This window comes from Anastrepha ludens, chromosome 3 (genome assembly GCF_028408465.1).
Source record: "Anastrepha ludens isolate Willacy chromosome 3, idAnaLude1.1, whole genome shotgun sequence".
In the NCBI taxonomy this organism is placed as follows: domain Eukaryota; kingdom Metazoa; phylum Arthropoda; class Insecta; order Diptera; family Tephritidae; genus Anastrepha; species Anastrepha ludens.
In genome coordinates, this window is record NC_071499.1 from 98,065,433 (window position 1) to 98,083,908 (window position 18,476).

Consider the following 18,476-nt stretch of genomic DNA (forward strand, 5'->3'; position numbering starts at 1 on the left):
CTGGCCATCGACAGGAGGGACTACGCTATGGGCATCTTTTTAGACATAGAGGAGGAGTTTGATAATGCCACTTTTGACAGTATGTGTAGCTCTGCTAGTAGGCGGTAATCCATCCTCTGCTCTCCACCTTAAACGATTCTGGAGTCTACGCACAAGCATATGGGGACGATGTTGCTTGCTTGGTAACAGGCCCTCCGCTTATGAACATCTGCAGGAAAGTGCAGAAAACTCTAGATCGGATTGGCACTTGGTGCTGTGCGAATGGGCTATCGGCAAATCCCGCCAAGACTGGTATAGTCCTCTTCACCAGAAGGAGGAAGCTTGATGGACTCGTTCTGCCTAAGCTAAAAGAAGTTACAATCCACCTATCCAAGGAAATTAAATATCTTGGAGTAATCTTCGATAGTAAGCTCCTGTAGAAATCACACGTTGAAACAAAGACATCCAAAGCACTGACAGCTTTTTGGCAGTGCAAAGGTGTCTTTGGGACAACGTGGAGTTTCTCTCCTAGCAAGGTTCTATGGATCTACACGGCTCTCTCTAGTGGGAGTCAGGAGGGCCTTATCGAGACTACAACGCACTGTGGTCATCTGTCGCACCGGAGCTTTTCCGACTACTTCAGGCCCGGCATTATATGCTCTGACTGGCTTACCACCATTTGATGCTTTCATCCAAGGAGAGGCCTTGAAGGCCATCTGCAGGCTGAAACACAATGGGAACTGGTACGGCCCCTGTCCGGAATTGGAAAACCCGGAAGGCATGGACGTCGATCCAACGATTCTCTCCATGCCCCTTGACTCCATGCCATTAAGAGTCGTACTTGAAAAGAGATACAGTGTAGTGCTACCACAGGCTCAGTTGTGGGAAGACTCAGAAAATGAGCCCGGCACACACTGTTTGCGCATTTTCACGGATGGCTCCAGGACCGAGCATGGCTCCGGCTCTGGGGTCTAGATGAAATCCAGCGGGACTGCACTTTGCTCTTGGAATGCATGCATCTGTGTTTCAAGCGGAGGTGTATGCAGTTCAAGAAGCGATGAACTTTGTTGTGGAAAAGCGATGGAGAGGCAGATCTATATGTGTCTGCAGCGACAGCCAAGCTGCGCTTATGGCCTTAGACAGCCCCCCAACCATATCAGGGGTAGTCAAGTTCTGTAAATCGAAGCTGAACTATGTCGGTAGACATAATAGCCTGATGCTAACATGGGTCCCGGGACACGTGGGTATCGCGGGTATAGAGATCTCTGACTCCTTAGCTAAGATGGCCTCTGAAGCCAACTTCTTTGGCCCAGAGCCTGTTTTGCCACTCCCTTCTGCGGCCATCACAGCCACGGTTAGCAAATGGGTAACTACCACCCACAAGCGAGCTTGGCAGGCTGAGAGAGGCTGCAGATGGACTAAACTAATGTTACCTGTCATGTCTGATCGACTGTCGCAAACCTTTCTGTCATTAAACAGAGGGGAGTGAAGAAGGCTGGTTGGACTGATGACGGGCCTCTTTCTGTGGGCGAAGCACATGGAAAGGGTGGGCATCTCAGACAGTGTACTCTTCCCAGCTTGTGAAGAGGAGGATGAGACAGCGGACCACTTCCTGTGCGTCTGCCCCGCCTTCGCTCGAATCAGGTTTGAGGTCTTTGGCACTGATGTGTTAAGAAGCGACCATCTTGGCTCCTTGGCACCACAAGATCTACTCAGATTTCTTCGGAGATCGGGTAGATTTAAAGAAAATTAAATGGGAACCCAAGTGTAGTACAATGGACTTAATTAATGTGTGAGTGCTAGTTGTCCCGACAAAAAAAAAAACTATCACTTAAATGCAATGGTTCCAAAAAACATATACATCCTTTAGGTAAGCGTACAGCATTAGCATAGAAAGACGATATAGTAAGAGTACCTTTCGCAAATCCGCAAACAATGTCCGACCTCCTTCGGCCCGACCACCAAATTGCAATTAAAATATTTGTAAGTAGAGCCAAATAAATGAAAACACTTTTCTATTAATTTTAACTTTAGAGTCCAGTTACAAGTGCACCATTTGATTCTAACTTTTTAATTTTTTTTCTTCCTTTTTTCATTTAAACTTTTTTATTATATTTTAGGTTCTCACAATAAGTCCATTATTATTCATTCTCACTCAAATTTTTTAAAGACTTTTCGAATTCAACAGACTCCAATGCTCTGTTTGCTAGTTCATAAGTAGGTGGTCCGATCAAAGTAACTATTTCTTCATATGATAGCGTTTCCTTTTCCAGCAACGCTTCAGCCACCTAAAAAATTTGGGTACAATAAAACAAAACTAATACATTCACTAATACAAACTAATACTTTTTCCAGTTTATCCATATTCTTCCTCAATAGATCTTCAGTTTTATGATAGGCACTGTGTACAAGGTCCCGAGCTTCTTTATCAATTATCCTCTGCAAGTTTTTCGAAAATGGTTGACTGTAGCTTCCTATTTCATCTGCATCTTTTATATACATAGGCCCCAGGTTGTCATTCATTCCAAATTTTTTAATCTATATAAAATATTTAAGCAATACATCACTTGAAGATTTTAGATAGCACATTATTATACCTGCGCATACGCGATTTTAGTAACCTTTTCTAAATCATTTTGTGCTCCAGTTGTAATTCTTTTAAATACTAAATTTTCAGCCGCCCTCCCACCAAGTGCGACACACATCTTTTCAAACAGCTCCTCTTTACTATACAGTTTCTGTTCGCTAGGTGTATATTGTGCAAATCCCAAAGCAAGACTTGTTCTAGGCACTATTGTTACTTTTAATAATATGTCAGAGTTAGGCAGAAGCCATCCTACAAGAGCATGTCCTGATTCGTGATAAGCAACAACTTTTCGCTCCACTGGTGAAAGCGCATGTGATCGTTTCTCAGTGCCACCTGGAATATACAAAATAAATATTAATACCCCGATATCTAACTTTCTTTTCAATGTAACAGAAAATTGTATCTTCACGTATATACATATGTATATTATAATACGTTCACATATATGTGGATTATCTACTTCTTCGTGCTTAATTCCCAATCCGTAATTAAAAAGCGAGATTACCCATACACAATTTCTCTCCCGAAATCTGAGATTATAAAATAATCCTAGATAATAACCACACTTTTTAAAATACAACCCTGTGCTATCAATAATTATTTTAACGAACATAAAGGAAACGCCAAACGGCAATGAAAAGAGGTTTGAAGGCATAATTTTTATTAAAATTTTATTAGATATTATTAATTATGCAGTCATACAAGGTGAAGTCCAAAAAAAAAACAAGACTGCCATAATAAAATTGTTTTTGATGGCGCCATCTTTCTAACGAGTTAGTGTGTTGGAAGTTATATCTCTAGCTAACTTCCAGTGAAAGCTTGGTCACATTCGGTTCAGTGGAAGCGAAGTTATTGCGTCTAAAGCGTCAGTATGTTTTTGTCATCGGTGCAAAAATGAGTTTCGAACAAAGAGCTAATATTAAATTTTGTTTTAAAATCGGTAAAACGTTTACCGAAACATTTGAATTGATGAAAAAAGTTTATGACGATGATTGTCTATCTCGTGCCAAAGTTCCTGAGTGTTTTACACGTTTCAGAGATGGTTGTGAGGTCATAAATGCCAACGAACATACAGGCCGCCCAAAATCAGTAATCAACGAAAACTCCATCAAAATTGTTCGTAATTTGATCAAACATGAACCGAAATCAACGTTAAAATTCATGCAATCGGAGTTGAATACCTCCAAAACATTTTAACTGATCATTTGGGCTTACGAAAGGTCTGTGCACGTTTCAATCCGCACAAGTTTACTGAGGACCAAGAATTGCTCAGAATTCAACATTCGAAGGACCTCATTAAAGAGGCGAGAATAGACGAGAACTTCCTTTACAACATTGTATCTGGTGATGAAACGTGGTTTTTCCAACATGAACCTGAAACTAAGCGTCAAATTGCCGAATGGAAGACACCAGACGAGGCACCCACCACCCAAAAAATCGCGTTTGGAGAGGTCAAAAATCAAGTCGATGCTCGTTTGGTTTTACGATTCCAAGGGAATTGTACACAAGGAGTTCGTGCCAATGGGTCAAATCGTCAATACAATTTTCTATCTTGGCGTTTTGAAGCGTTTGTTCCATCATATCCGTCGAATCCGCCCTGAATACCACGAAGAAGGAAGCTGGCGCTTATTGCATGACAATGCACTATCTCATCCATCCACTCCTGTGACTGATTTTTTGACTAGAAATCGCATTTTAACTATGAATTACTCACCGTATTCGCGAGATATGGCTACCTATTCGGAAAATTGCATTTGGCCATAAAGGGAAAACGTTTTACGTCGAAGTTATCCGAACAAAGCCTATGTTATTTCTACTTTAGCACAGTCTTGTTTATTTTGGACTTCACCTTCTTGGACTTCTTAATTGGTGCGATAACCGCTTACTCGATTTTGGCCGAGTTTAACAAAGCGCGACAGCCGTTTCTTTCTCGTGCTAACCGGCGCCAGTTGGACACACCAAATGAAGCCAAGTTCTTCTCCACCCGATCTTTCCAACGCAGAGGAGGCCTTCCCCTTCCTCTGCTACCACCAGCTGGCACCGCATCAAATACTTTGAGAGCCGGAGCGTTTCTATCATTCAGACGACATGACCCAGCCAGCGTAGTCGCTGAATCTTTATTCGCTTCATCGGGTGTTGTCATCGTCCACGTTTCTGCACCATACGTTAGGACGGGCATGATAAGTGTAGAGTGTTAGTTTTGTTCGTCGACTTAACTACTCATTTGTCTACTTAGTCCAAAGTAGCAATTGTTGGCAAGACAGATTCTACGTTGGATTTCAAGGCTGACATTGTTATAGGTGTTAATGCTGGTTCTTAAATAAACGAAGTCTGTCGTGAGTGTCGATACGCGAGTGCGCCGACTGTTTGTTTGATGACAGGAGGTAATTCGTTTTGTCCTCGTTCACCACCAGAACCATTCGCTTTGTCTCTTTATTCAGTTTGGAGAAGGCAGAAGTAACAGCGCGGTTGTTAAGGCCGATGATGTCAATATCATCCGCATATGCCAACAATTATACGATCTTAGACTTCGTTTAAGGATTTACTCCAACTGTCTATTACTAGCAGCCAATTGCGCAGTTAAATTAGCTAATATTTTTCTTTTCTTTATATCGTGCATTTCCCTCAGTGGATTTCTGCCATAAAAGAGCTCCTTATAAAAAACCATTTAATGTTCGAAGTCGGCTTAAAACTCTAGGTCCCTCGATTTGTGGAACAACATCAAGAGGCACGCGATAGTAGGAGAAGCTTGGCCAACACCTAATAAAAGTGTAGACTAAACAGAAGTGAGTAAACTATCAAAATACACTAAAAGATGTCGCATGAAAAAAAAGGAGATCATGTATAGCTATTTAGTTGGCTTTTTCTTTAAAGCGAAATGAGTCAGTAATTTTTGATATGCAGCCGTGAACATTTTAAACTTTTTTGAGAAATATTTAGTCAGTAATTTTTCTACAATTTCTATACATTTTTTCCTAAGTACGTCTTTAAAAACAAAATTTCATAAATCAAAAATAAAAAACTTCACTTCAAGGAAGCAGAAAAATTATTTGTAATTTGCGATATACGGTTAAAGTATGCATATTCAACAAAAAAAAAAAGGTGTTAGTAACTTGTGGAATAACCTTTCCGCTTCAGGAGCTCCGCAAGTCGTCCTCTTCCGTCCTCTTTGGTAATTCTGCTCCATTCATTAATTATTACGTTTTTAAACATTTCCTTGCACGTTATCCTGTGCTGACGGATCCTGCGCTCCAGTAAATCCCAATGCTCAATGGGATTGAGATCTGGGGATTAAGGCGGGATGCGCAATTGGTGATTTGTGTTATACAGCAACCAGGGCTAAACATTATATTCCGAATGCTTGGGATCATTATCATACTGAAACCAGAAATCATCACCAAGTTCCAACTCTTTAAAATATTTAAATAAGAAAATGTGATCCATTGTTGACTCTATAAAAACAATTTTGCCAATTCCATGTGTCGCCATGCACCTCCAGTCCATCACACCTTCCCCGCCATACCTCACAGTTGATACAAGATTTTCTTTTTCGAGCGCAGTACCGCTCTTACGCCACACTTGTTTTCTCCCTTTAATGCCAAATATGCAATATTTGCTTTCATACGAAAATAGAACACGTTTCCAAAATTCTGGAGGCTTGTTAACATATTCTTTTGCAAAATCCATGCGATTTTTTCTGTTGATTTCGGATATGTACGGTTTTATACGAGCTACATGTCCGCGACACCCATCTTTTTTAAGTATTTTACGTACAGTATCGTCATTCACATGCTTGCCAAAGGAATTTGAAAAGTTTTTACATATTTGAGAAGCCGTAATTCGAGGATTATTTTTCACTGATTGCAATGTGGTTCGTTTTCACGTACGGTCAGCTTGCTAGGTCGACCAGAACGTGGGTTTGACACATTTCAATTGTACAATTGTATGTTTGCATGACATACTGCACAGAAGAGCGACTGCTTCCTATAATTTGCCCACTTTCGCGGCCATCGCTATTTCTTGTACACAAAAACTTTAAAATAACTCCAAAGTAATGTAGTCAAAGCAAAATCAATTACAAACTAAAATAAAACCGTTATTGCGTATGAATATGTCACTGCATACTGCGGGGAGTCCCTGTTTTCATGTCGCTCACGGTTCACTTATAAATTTTTTTACACGACTTTCGTCGTTTTGTTTTTCTAAACGCTAACATAATTCCTAAAAGGATGTCTTATTAAGTAAACATTTTTCGTGTAAAAGCAATAAGTATAATACATTTTTGAATTAACCAAGCCCGACTGAGCATTAAAATTTCAACGTAATATTCAACGTAGACGCAATAAATAACAAGCATTGTACATGGTGGCGCAAAATTAATCCTCCAATTTTACCTTAATTTCTTAAAGTATATTGTTTTTACTGCTATTATAACTAAATAAAATTCATTAAAATTGGCCAACTAGCGTAGAGATAATAAAATCTCAGAAATTAATTCCTCGTGCATTAAGGAATTAATCTTAATCTAAGAAAAACTTGCTGGTTTTTCGATAGCCGCACGAATTATATGGAATGTTTACTTGAAGTGTTTTGAAAATATGTCAATATTGATTTTTTAAGTTTCCTCTAATAATTACTTACCCACAAGTCGCTCAACTGCATACTCCAAGTTTGATGCGGATACTTTTTTTTGACAATTTCGAGCTGCATGTAGAGCCGCTTCGTTACACACATTGGCTATATCAGCTCCCGAAAATCCAGGAGTTAAACGTGCAAGCTTTTCTGAAAACTTCACCGGCTCAGAGTCTAATTTAACACTTGATAAATGTTTCTCAAAAATGTCTTTGCGTTCATGAAGAGTAGGTAAGTCAATTAATATATGACGGTCGAATCTACCTGGACGAAGCAACGCCTAACAAAAATATTAATATATGACTTTCTGAAATGAATTTTATAATTGTATTTTCTTACCTTGTCTAATATATCAGCACGGTTAGTGCTTGCAAGCATAAGTACTCCATTCTTAGAGGAAATGCCATCCATTTCAACCAGAAGTTGATTTAAAGTTTGTTCTAATTCCCCTGAGCCTCCTTGGCTTATATTTTCCGTTCCTGATCTATGTCGGCCGATTGCGTCGATTTCATCAATATAGATTATGCAAGGAGCTCGTTTGTTACCTTCTTGAAAAAGATCCCGTACTCTTGCTGCTCCGAGGCCACCAATCATTTCTATGAACTCTGATCCGTTCATACTTAGAAAAGGTACTTGGGCCTCAGTAGCAACAGCTTTTGCCAATAAGGTTTTTCCGCAACCAGGTGGCCCCAGGAGTAAAGCTCCTTTAGGTACTTTTGCTCCCAACCGTTGGTACTTTTCGGGTTCTTTTAAATAATCAACGAATTCTCTAACTTCTTGTTTGGCCTCCTGCAACCCCGCAACATCTTTGAAAAGGACTCCCTTTCCGCCATCAAAAGGATCCACTAGAGTAAATTTGGCCCTTCCCATTTGCGACTAGTCATAAATAAATATAATACATTTTGCTTATGTTGAATTTAAGATACCTACAAAAGAATCCATACTTATGGGACTTCTGACGCCCTTCATTCTCGATGCAATCGACATAAGTAAGGCAAAGAACAAAATTAACACCAAAATACGCCCTGTGATGTCACTTTGCCTGTCGTATGTAATTGCCACACCTGAAATATTAAGCATACCAATTATTTTGAGAAGTCAGCCAAGAAGTAAAAAATAGGGATATAAATTATAGAATACAAGATTGAAGTAAAATACAGGAAATGAAGTGAAACTTTGAGGGTACTTTTGCAGTATTTGTAGATGAGTTGAAGAAAAGACTAGAGGAAAAGTTTCAAATAGCAAATTTGTTTAAACAAATATTAAAATTTAAGTTAGGTTAGTATGTAAATAAATAAGCAGTGATTGAAATTGTGATGCTCTTTCAAATCTTTTATTTTTGCTCCCGCTACTGCTCTCGACTTGTACAGAATATTGGTAGAGCAGGAAGCTCAAAATGCGGTAGCAAGAGGTTTGTTCCGCTTCTAGCCCAGCTACGTTTCGTTACTGCTTATAGCCAAGAGCAATACTAAGCAGAATTTTAAGTTCTATCTGTAGTCGGAGTAGTACCCTTTAAGTAATTTCCTTTTACATATTGCATTTATCTTTGAATTAAATTGTAAATATTTATTAAACAAACATTTACAATATTTCGCACAATGATACATTCAATGTAAATACATATAATATTAATAAATATATAAGGGACACACTTTCAAGTTAAAGGTAGCTTAAAGAAATAACGTCAAGAAATGAAAACAAAGGAAAGCCCCGTACCATACATCAATCTATGAGATACGTTATTTTTAACATAAAATCCCTCTACCACCGGGCTGCCTCAGAAATGTGTTCTTGCAACTCAAGCAGGAAAGCAGGATACCGTGCCATGAGAGTAGCACACAAACGTCTCTGTCAGAGAATAGACGCAAAAAGGAAAGCACTGAGGATTCACCGAGAAGGAAAATGAAAAAAAAAGCAGTGGAAAAAATGCAACCAGCTGGAAAGGTTCATGTATCAGCTTCTTCTCACCCAGGCCAGCCGAAGCCTACAAACGAGTGGACACTGGTAAAAAATAACCCCAAAAAGGTCAAACAAACTATTAACAAAAGCAGTGCGGAAAGAGTAAGACCCGATGCTATAATAATTGAAAAAAACGGGGAGTGTCAGTGTAGGACATTTTAAAAAAAGTGAAAAGCGACGAAAAGTTCAAAAATTTCGATGATTCAGTATCGAAAATAAGGAGTACCCGAAAAGGCGGTCTCTTAATCGAACTGTGGATGCCACCTTAGGTAGCGAAGCAACTGTGACGGCGCTTACTTATCGCATCATAATAGAATGCAAGGACATCGATGAAGTGACCTCCAAGGAAAAGGTGCACAACGCGAAAAATCTTTGCCTGGTTTTGACGATATGGAGTTGGCCGATATAACTGGACTTCTAACAAGTTATGCGGGCACTCTAACGGCCACCATTAGCCTGCCAGCTCTAAAAGCTAATGGATATTGGCAAAGTCAAAATTGGATGGGTCGTCCGTCAAACTGCCGCCATCAACAATAACAATACCTCAACGGTAAGGAGCCCTCAGGCGCAACACAGCTCTACTATTAACCCACAACCCTTCTGCTCCTATCCCAGTGCGGGGACAAACCAGCAGCTCTTGGTCCGCCGCACAGTCTGCTCCGTGTGCAATTCTTGCAATGGCTGGTGCCACTTTCGGAGGTGCTCTAGCCTGCGCACCACCCGTGAGTGGGAACGCGACTTCGTTGCCCCCTGCTGCAGAGCTCTGCGCTCGCAACCGCCCCTTGTAGCGCGGCCGCCCGTCAACGTCAGGCCACAACAACTTTTGCGGAACGCACAGCAGGACCAGCGCAGACAATACCACGCCTCCCTGGTAAGAGCATCTGAAGTCCTGCAACTTCAGCTCTGGTGTGAGCAAGCTCTGGTAACGACGACAAGATAGATATCACCTTTAACGGTCGTGCTTCGTCGGATTCGAAGAGATGCGCGAGCTATTTTAGCCGACTATTCACACGGTATCCTCCGGCCGACAGATTCAAACGTAGTGCGCCACTTGCTTTCTCCAGCGATGAGGTTCAGGGGCCCATCAACCATATGAAACCATCTCAAGCAATTGGCCCTGACGGACTTAACATGCTGATGCTGAAAAAGCTGGATCCATTGGGAATAGAATATCTCACCAAAGTCTTCAATTTGTCTATGGCCATTCTCATCATTCCTGATAAGTGGAAATTGGGGAGAGTGGTCCCACTACTGAAGCCTGGGAAACCCGCCAACCAAGGGGTCTTACTGCCCGATAACTCTCATTTCCCCAGTAGTGAAGACTCTTGAAGCCCTTCTACTCCCACTCTTTACGAAACAGCTGACCCCAGCCTCACACCAGCATGGCACACACCGTCATTAACGCCCAGGTAAACCGCCCCTGTGAGAGGACTGTCCTAGTAGCGTTGCACTGACAGGGTTTAGTATTGCTGCTACAAACACAACCACAACCTCACAGAAATGTGGAGAGTCTCAAACAATCTTTGGCTCGAGCAGCGACGTCAATATCCGTGGAAACCGTGCGTGCTGCAATAGCTGAATCGTCAATGTAAAATGTCTTGTGTAAAAGCAAATGGTAACCATTTCGAAACAAAATTAATTTTTTTTTTAATACAATATTTACATGATTAAATAAAAGTAACTTCATTAAAAAAGTATTATAATTTCGTACCTATAACGAACTTAACTTGTAACAGAACTTATGGCAGGACTAAGTATAATGCTAAAATAGAATTACTTAATAATGGACTTGCCTTCAGTTACGCCGAGCCGTAATTCGATTTCGCGCAACTTTTCTTCAAATTTGGATGCATCTGCTATAGCCATGTGAAAGATTGTAGACGTAACCTTTTTACCCTTGATTATAGCACCTTCATGTAAAATTATTGTCACCATCTCCATATCTGGACGTATAATAACTTCCTTTACCTCCCCAGTGGCTAACATGTAATGCACAAATTCATTCCAAGACACATATCTCGTCGAACCCTAAAACGTTAATAATCTAAATTATTTCAGTTTATAAAGAACCAATGACGCTAATCATGCAATTTGAGACTATTTTTTGTGACTTGTATTAACAAAAATCACTCAATGATTTTTAATTTTAAGTCGCAATATAAAAGTAATTTTCCTTAAGAGACAAAAAAGTATATACATAAAAATATACCATTTTCCGAGCTCAGCAATAACACTAGTTTACGAATTTTCACTTTCAAAAATGGTCCTCGACCAAAAAGCGTTTTTTAGACTAATTTGAGGTCGCTGAAACCAAAAATGATTTTTTTTTTTCAAAGAACGGTTTCCGAGATATTCCCAAAAAATCCGTTTTTTGGGCAATAGTGCAGTTATTACCTGCAATCTCGAAAACAGTGCGCGCCATTTCTTTGAAGTGCATAAATTTCGAAAGGCACACATATAACCTACATGGCAATATATAATTCGTGTCAATGGAAGTCGTAGTTTACGAAAAACAGCTGTTGAAAGTTAAAAAAAAGGCACTTTTGACGTTTTTTACTAAATTATCACTTGACCGAACGCTCATACGAGAATTTGAGCCTACGTATGGCCACTCGAAGCAATTTCCCATCGCAAGTAATGGTTTGGGCCGCAGTGACCGCTGATGGGCGACTTATTATCGGGAAAATGTTTTAGAAGCTGCTTTAGAGCCGTGAACACGCAAACATTTTGGTCGTAGACCATGGACGTTCCAACAGGACTCGCCACCGTCTCATAAAGCTCGTGTGAACCACGAATGCTTTCGAATTCGCCAGACGCAAATCCGATGGACTATTCCATCTGGTCAATTTTGGAGAGCAAGGAGAGGACTAAAAAATATGCCACTATGGATGTGCTGAATTATACGAGAATGGACCAAAATACATCAAGATCACATTCGTGCAGCATGCAACTCATTTTTTGATCGTTTGAAGGCTATATTCAAGGCAAAAGGTTGTCATATCGAGCTAAAGTGAATATATGTTAAAATTGCAATCATTTTGGAACAATTTTGTCTTTGAAATCAATAAAAACTAATTTCACACAAAAAAATTATGGTTCACGCCTACCACATTTCCACAGAATCAGTATTTGATAGTCTGCAACGCTTGCAGTTTAACCAAATTTAATAAATTTCTGAAATAACAACAGCTATAGCTGCCGTTGCTGTTGCAGCGGAACTTGAGACAACAACAACAACAATGGCTGTGGATACCGTTGCAGCCAAAGCTGGTCCTCAAATAACAATAAACAAACACCGACAACTGCAGCTGCCGCCGCCGTTGCAGTTCTTAGAATTAAGTCACTACATTTAAGAAATTTTGTATTCCTAAGTTTAAGATATTGTTCAATAAATTTAGTTAGATTCCGGCAGGGAACTGTGCGGGACTACTCAACCACATAACTTATACAGTTCTCTTCAACTTAAAAAAACCGAATTTTTAAACTTCTCCTGGAGGTTCGGACTTTCAGTTATAATAGTGTGACCTTGCTCTTTCTAATGGGCGTGGTGGGTGGTGACACGCCCCTTCCCATCCATTCAAATATTTCGTGGTAGTAATGGAAAGTTAAATTAGGGGGCAAAACTTATCTTAGTTAATTAGGGGACATGCATATTTTTACATGTTTTCCTCAATATTTCTATTAAAACGTCTAATATATTCCAAACTCGTATGAATTAATAAACCGAATTTCGTTGCTATTGTTTTCCTTTGTGTACTATTTCTACTATAATTTTAGCAGAGGACAATCATATTTTTCTCCTCTCTCTCTACTCCAAAAAAAAACCAACAATAGATGAAGTACAAATTTCAGTTGTAGCTGAATACAGAACCTTGTATGATTGAATCATGGGCCTACATTACAAAATCTACCTGTATTTTCATTACAAATACATAATATGACACATACACATACATACATTTATCTCAGAAAATTATTTTAATATGATTTGTTTAGTTTACCTCGGGACGTTCTGCTCTTGGCGTTATTATTAAAGATAAAAAGACGGCAAGCATGTAAACCGAAAACATCCATAACAAAGCCTTAGAGAGTAATGATTTGATTTTTTCCTCGTTGTCGTTCCCCTTTTTTCCATTTTTATTTGAATTGTGCCCGTCGTCATTTCCAGTAGAACTTTCTTTATCACTCGACGGTTTCTGCGAGGTAAAAGCTTTCCTACTTGAATGTAATCTTCGCACAACACATAGTTGCAAATCACAGGACCTGGCAAGCAAGCCTAGCGCTGCCTTATATTCAGCACGGAAATGATTAAGCTAAAAAAAACTCTTTTGTATTTACGGTCTACACTGAAAAAAATTAAATGTACCCTAACCTTATTTTGTGTCATAGGATTACATGATTTGCCAAATATGTTGCTGTTTCCGAACTCCTTCCCATAATCCAGCTTAAACAAATTCTTTGAGCCTTTTAACGATTTCAAATATCTTAACATTATCGCATTTATCGTAACTAGTAATTTTCAAAAATTTCCAATTAAGTTGGGAAATAAATATAAGGCCGGCATATTACGGCTGTCGGTAGTTAATATTTACAATTTTCTTTTCAGGCGGTAATAGAGAAAACAAATTAGATTTAATATGATTACAAATCGATACTGAGCATGGCCAACAACCTTCATCACCAAATATTTAATCGATATCTCCTGAATAACATGAAGTGAACCACACACCCTACAATAATTTATTCGCCGCGTTCCAAATAGTTAGATGTGCTGACGACCAATCACAAGACGCTCTTCTACGTATTCACTTCGCACCCTTAAGTCGGCTAACTTGTCAAACACATTCATATATACCACAGCAAATATAATACAACGTTGCATTCCCGAAATCGCTGTGGCGTTATGCTCAATGAATAAACAAACAAAAGAATAGGTAATCACTTTTTTGTGACAAGGAAGAGACGCCAAAGAAGTAGAAACTATCATACACATTCTTGTCACGGCGTCATCCGTATTAACACGCAAACAAACTGTATTTGGAGGCCTTTTAATATATTTAGTTGTGTTTTCGCAATTTAACACGCTGTCACAAATCCCAATATTGATACGATGTCAAAACGACGTTTTGTTTGTATTTGTGTGCTTACATTCGTGTGTTTGCAAAGCGCCAATGAAGCATGGGCGTGGTTATAAGAAAATTAAATGGATGGTGAGAATAAGTAGTTTCTGTACAAGCATCTTCTTTGCTACACGATTTTTTCTGTAATTAAGATTTGCCTCATCGCAATAAAATTCCGATATCGCCTGGTCACTGTTACAAAAACTCATTTATGATTATGAATTGGAAAGTTCTACTAGCGTACGTAAATATATAGCAAACAAACTGCTAAGTCTCAACGCTTTTATACCGCAATGGCTATATTATGACTACACGTTATGAAATTTACTATAAAACGTTTTATGTCATTTATTAAAAACATTCATACCAACAGTTGGCGCATCGTTCTGAGCTGTTGTATTTGTTCGTCAAACATAATCCCTTAATTGAAGCTGCCGAATTATCACATGCTCTGTTGGAAGCTGGAAGCTAATATTATAGGCCAGGAAATTGTGTCAGCCAGTGAATACATTAGATCTTTTGTTGCACAGATTGAAATTGAGTGCTAATTCAGATATCGAGTATAAGCAGGAGTGCATAATAATAATTCGAATAATAGACGTAAATAATCATTTGTTTTTTATATCATAGGTGCTCACAGATTTAGAGGACGTCATACATACCTCCATATTTCGATACCGCACAGCGCACAGCAGAGGATAAAATCAAATGGATTAAATAAAATTTAAACAAATTTATATTTAATTAAATACTTTATTTTCAATCACTTTTGCAGAGTTAAAGAACTCAATTTTAAATACAGATTATACAAATCATGTGGGAGCTTTTTATACTGTGACAATTTTCAGCGTAGTTTTTGACGTTATAACGTCTTATAATTCGATTTAGCCGGCTGCATGCACGAAAAAATGTGTCTTTATCTTGCTCACTCGTCGCTACCTTGGTCATGGTCGTTACCTTGCATGAACTGCAAGCGAAAGCACGGAACGAACGAACATCCAAAGCAATCTTAAATTATGGAGGGCACACTTCTCGAACCTGTTAAACAGTGACAGCTGCGCATCGACGACGCCGGAATTGACGCTCCGCTACACGACCATGACGAGGTGAGAATAGCGATAACGCGTCTAAAGAACAACAAAGCCTCGGGCGCCGACGGACTGCGGGATGAGCTTTTCGAACATGGCGCCGAGGAGCTGATAAGGTGCATGCATCAGCTCCTATGCAAAATATGGTCGGATGAAAGCATGCCTGCCGATTTGAATTTAAGTGTGCTCTGCCTTATCCATAGGAAGGGCGATCCTGCAATCTGTGCCAATTACCGTGGAATTAGTCTTCTAAATATCGCCTATAAGGTTCTAGCGAGCGTATTGTGTGAAAGACTGAAGTGTGGCTTTAGACCTGGAAAGTCTACCATTGACCGAATATTTTCAATACGCCAAATCTTGGAAAAGACTCATGAAAGGAGAATCGACACACACCATCTTTTCGTCGATTTCAAAGCTGCATACGACACTACGAAGAGGAGTTATCTGTATGCCGCGATGTCTGAATTTGGTATCCCCACAAAACTAATACGGCTTTGCAAGATGACGTTGCTTAACACCAGCAGCGCCGTCAGAATTGGGAAGGACCTCTCCGAGCCGTTTGATACCAAACCAGGTTTCAGACAGGGTGACTCGCTGTCGTGTGATTTCTTTAACCTGATGTTGGAGAGGGTCGCACGAGTCGCAGAACTTAATCGCTCAGGCACAATATTTTATAAGAGCGTACAATTGCTGGCGTATGACGATGATATTAACATCATCGGCCTTAGCAACCGCACTGTTAGCTCTGCTGGATAACGGGCAAAGCGAATGGCTCTGGTGGTGAACAAGGACAAAACGAAGTACCTCCTGCCTTCAAACAAACAGTCCGCGCACTCGCGTATCGGCACCCACATCACTGTTGACAGTTATAATTTCGAGGTTGTAAAAGACTTCGTTTATTTAGGAACCAGCATTAACACCGATAACAATGTCAGCCTTGAAATCCAACGTAGAATCTCTCTTAATTAAGAAAGAAAGAAGAGTCAATTTAGAGGTATCGGATTTTGAATTGAAATAAAACAACGAAATTTCAAATTGATTGCGCAAACTTTATTACTTTTGTGTAGACCCATTCGTAAGATTTATTTTTTAATGATGATTCAATTCCATCCATTTGTCTCATATCGGTCACCATCGGCAGACAAAAGCAAATCTGCGGGTGTATTTCTGGCATGAGAAGGCTCCTCATAAAAACAATTTGTCGTTCGAAGTCGGCTTAAAATTGTAGGCCGCTCCGTTTGTGGAACAACATCAAGACGCACACCTCAAATAGGAGAAGTTCGACCAAACACCTAAGAGAAGTTTACGCGTCAATGATTTATTTTTTATTAATAATTTCAAATGCTGGCCGCAGCATCGCCGTAATTCGGCCATCCGTATACACCAATTCTGAATGACTCATTGGAGGACTTCGATGGGTATCACGTGAATAACTTTAGTAATATTGGCTTTCAGTGTCTCAATTCAAGATAGTTTCTCCATAAAGCATTTAAACTTTACATACTTCTAGTAGCGCCATCTTGTTGGAACCAAATGTTGTGAAGATCACAGGCTTGAATTTCCGGCATCAAAGAGACGTTTATCATGGTACGATAGAGTTCGCCATTTATTATTTTTATACGAACCTGCCACATCCATGGCCACTCGCTCAAATGGTGAACACGCGTTGTATTGCTATAGTCTTCCACGACTTCTCTCCGCTGGACCTTTCAGTGCCATATACTACAAGCTATTTCGAAATCATTCAGCAACTTTTCCCACCAATTTATTCAGTAAAACCGCTGCTTAATCCTTTCTAGTGTTTTAGTGATACCCAGATTCTCTGAATATAATCAAAATACGCCAATGATTTGCATCTTCGCTTTCCCATACGCGGTGTAGACTTTATTAATCAGATTTTAAAGCTATTACGCTGTATTCAATATGTCTTAGCCACAGGACTTTCTTTCATCGTTTCCAATGATCTCTCTACAACGTCTTTCGCTTCCGTGAACTTTTCCAGGTCAGCATAATGCAATCGACTTTTCCTTACCTTTTCCTTATCAGCATTTCCGTGTTGTTCCCCTTTTCGATGCTCGATCTCGTAGTTTTGCAGTATTTCGTTCGACCATGCAGTTTGTCCTTCCAGATGCCTGAACTAGAGTAACCATCTCATTGCTTCATGGTCTGTTCTTAAGTGGAATCGTTTACCGAATAGGTATTTGTGGAAATGTTTTTCGCACTCAACCTCAGCTAACAGCTCTCGTCTGGTCACGCAGTAGTTCATCTTCAGTTTTCAGAGGACATTTTCTTGCCCATTGGGGACCTGCAACATTACTTCTCCTATTCCGTATGCGCTAGCGTCTGTACACACAACGAACTTTTCCCGTGTCCGGAAGCTCGCTAACGCGAAGCTCTTTTAGCTGGTAAAATGCTTCCTCTTTTTCTTTCTTCTTCTTAATTCGCGCGATAACCGCTTTCGCGATTTTGGACGAATTTAACAAAGTGCGCCAGTCGTTTATTCTCGCGCTAACCGGCGCCAGTTGAATACACCAAGTGAAGCCAAGACCTTTTCCTTCGGATCTTTCGAACGCAGAGATGGTCTTCCTCTTTCTCTGCTACCAACTGGTACCGCATCGAATACTTTCAGAGCCAGAGCTTTTGCGTCCATTCGGACGACATGATCCAGTCAACGTAGCCGCGTTATGCGTGATAAGGATAAGGAATAACTGACCATGTAAAAAGCAACGGCAGCGACCAATGACATTGCCAAAAACCACTTAATAGTAGCACTCATTGACCGTAGAGACAAGCTGGGGCGAATGGAAGGTGGCGGAGATGGATCTACTGAAAACCCTATTCGCATAAATGAATGCAGAGCCGAGTGCACCCATGCCAACGTTTGACGGGGGAAGATGGTTAAGCGGCGTCAAAATAATAAAATGCAAGAACGACCCTACGCTCCTATGAATAAAAGTTAGTAGTAAAAATGATTCCAGGCCTGCAGGAGAGGGCATCGGTCGACATCGTTGACCGCAGCTGCATTCCTTCACTACCAAAGGCAAAGGTACATATTCCGCGCGTGGTAAAACCAAGGGATGCGTGGGATTATTACAACGGCAAAATCCAGAC

The 18,476-nt window shown here is 40.0% G+C and overlaps 1 protein-coding gene and 1 long non-coding RNA gene across 2 annotated transcripts; one reads left to right on the forward strand and one right to left on the reverse strand.

Moving 5' to 3' along the window:
- Window positions 1-1,997: 1,997 nt before the first annotated feature.
- Window positions 1,998-13,805, reverse strand: LOC128858550 (paraplegin). Its single transcript, XM_054094930.1, has 9 exons — window positions 13,530-13,805; window positions 13,159-13,470; window positions 10,951-11,185; window positions 8,129-8,262; window positions 7,538-8,074; window positions 7,208-7,478; window positions 2,577-2,899; window positions 2,326-2,517; window positions 1,998-2,267 (listed from the first exon to the last, which is right to left on the reverse strand). Exons 1-9 carry the CDS (start codon window positions 13,647-13,649, stop codon window positions 2,121-2,123), a joined length of 2,271 nt encoding a protein of 756 aa, XP_053950905.1. The 5' UTR covers window positions 13,650-13,805; the 3' UTR covers window positions 1,998-2,120.
- Window positions 13,806-14,164: 359 nt separating this feature from the next.
- Window positions 14,165-14,998, forward strand: LOC128856645 (uncharacterized). The gene is made up of 3 exons (XR_008453851.1): window positions 14,165-14,367; window positions 14,430-14,849; window positions 14,908-14,998. It is a non-coding gene; the product is annotated as an uncharacterized LOC128856645 (long non-coding RNA).
- The last annotated feature ends 3,478 nt before the right edge of the window (window positions 14,999-18,476 follow it).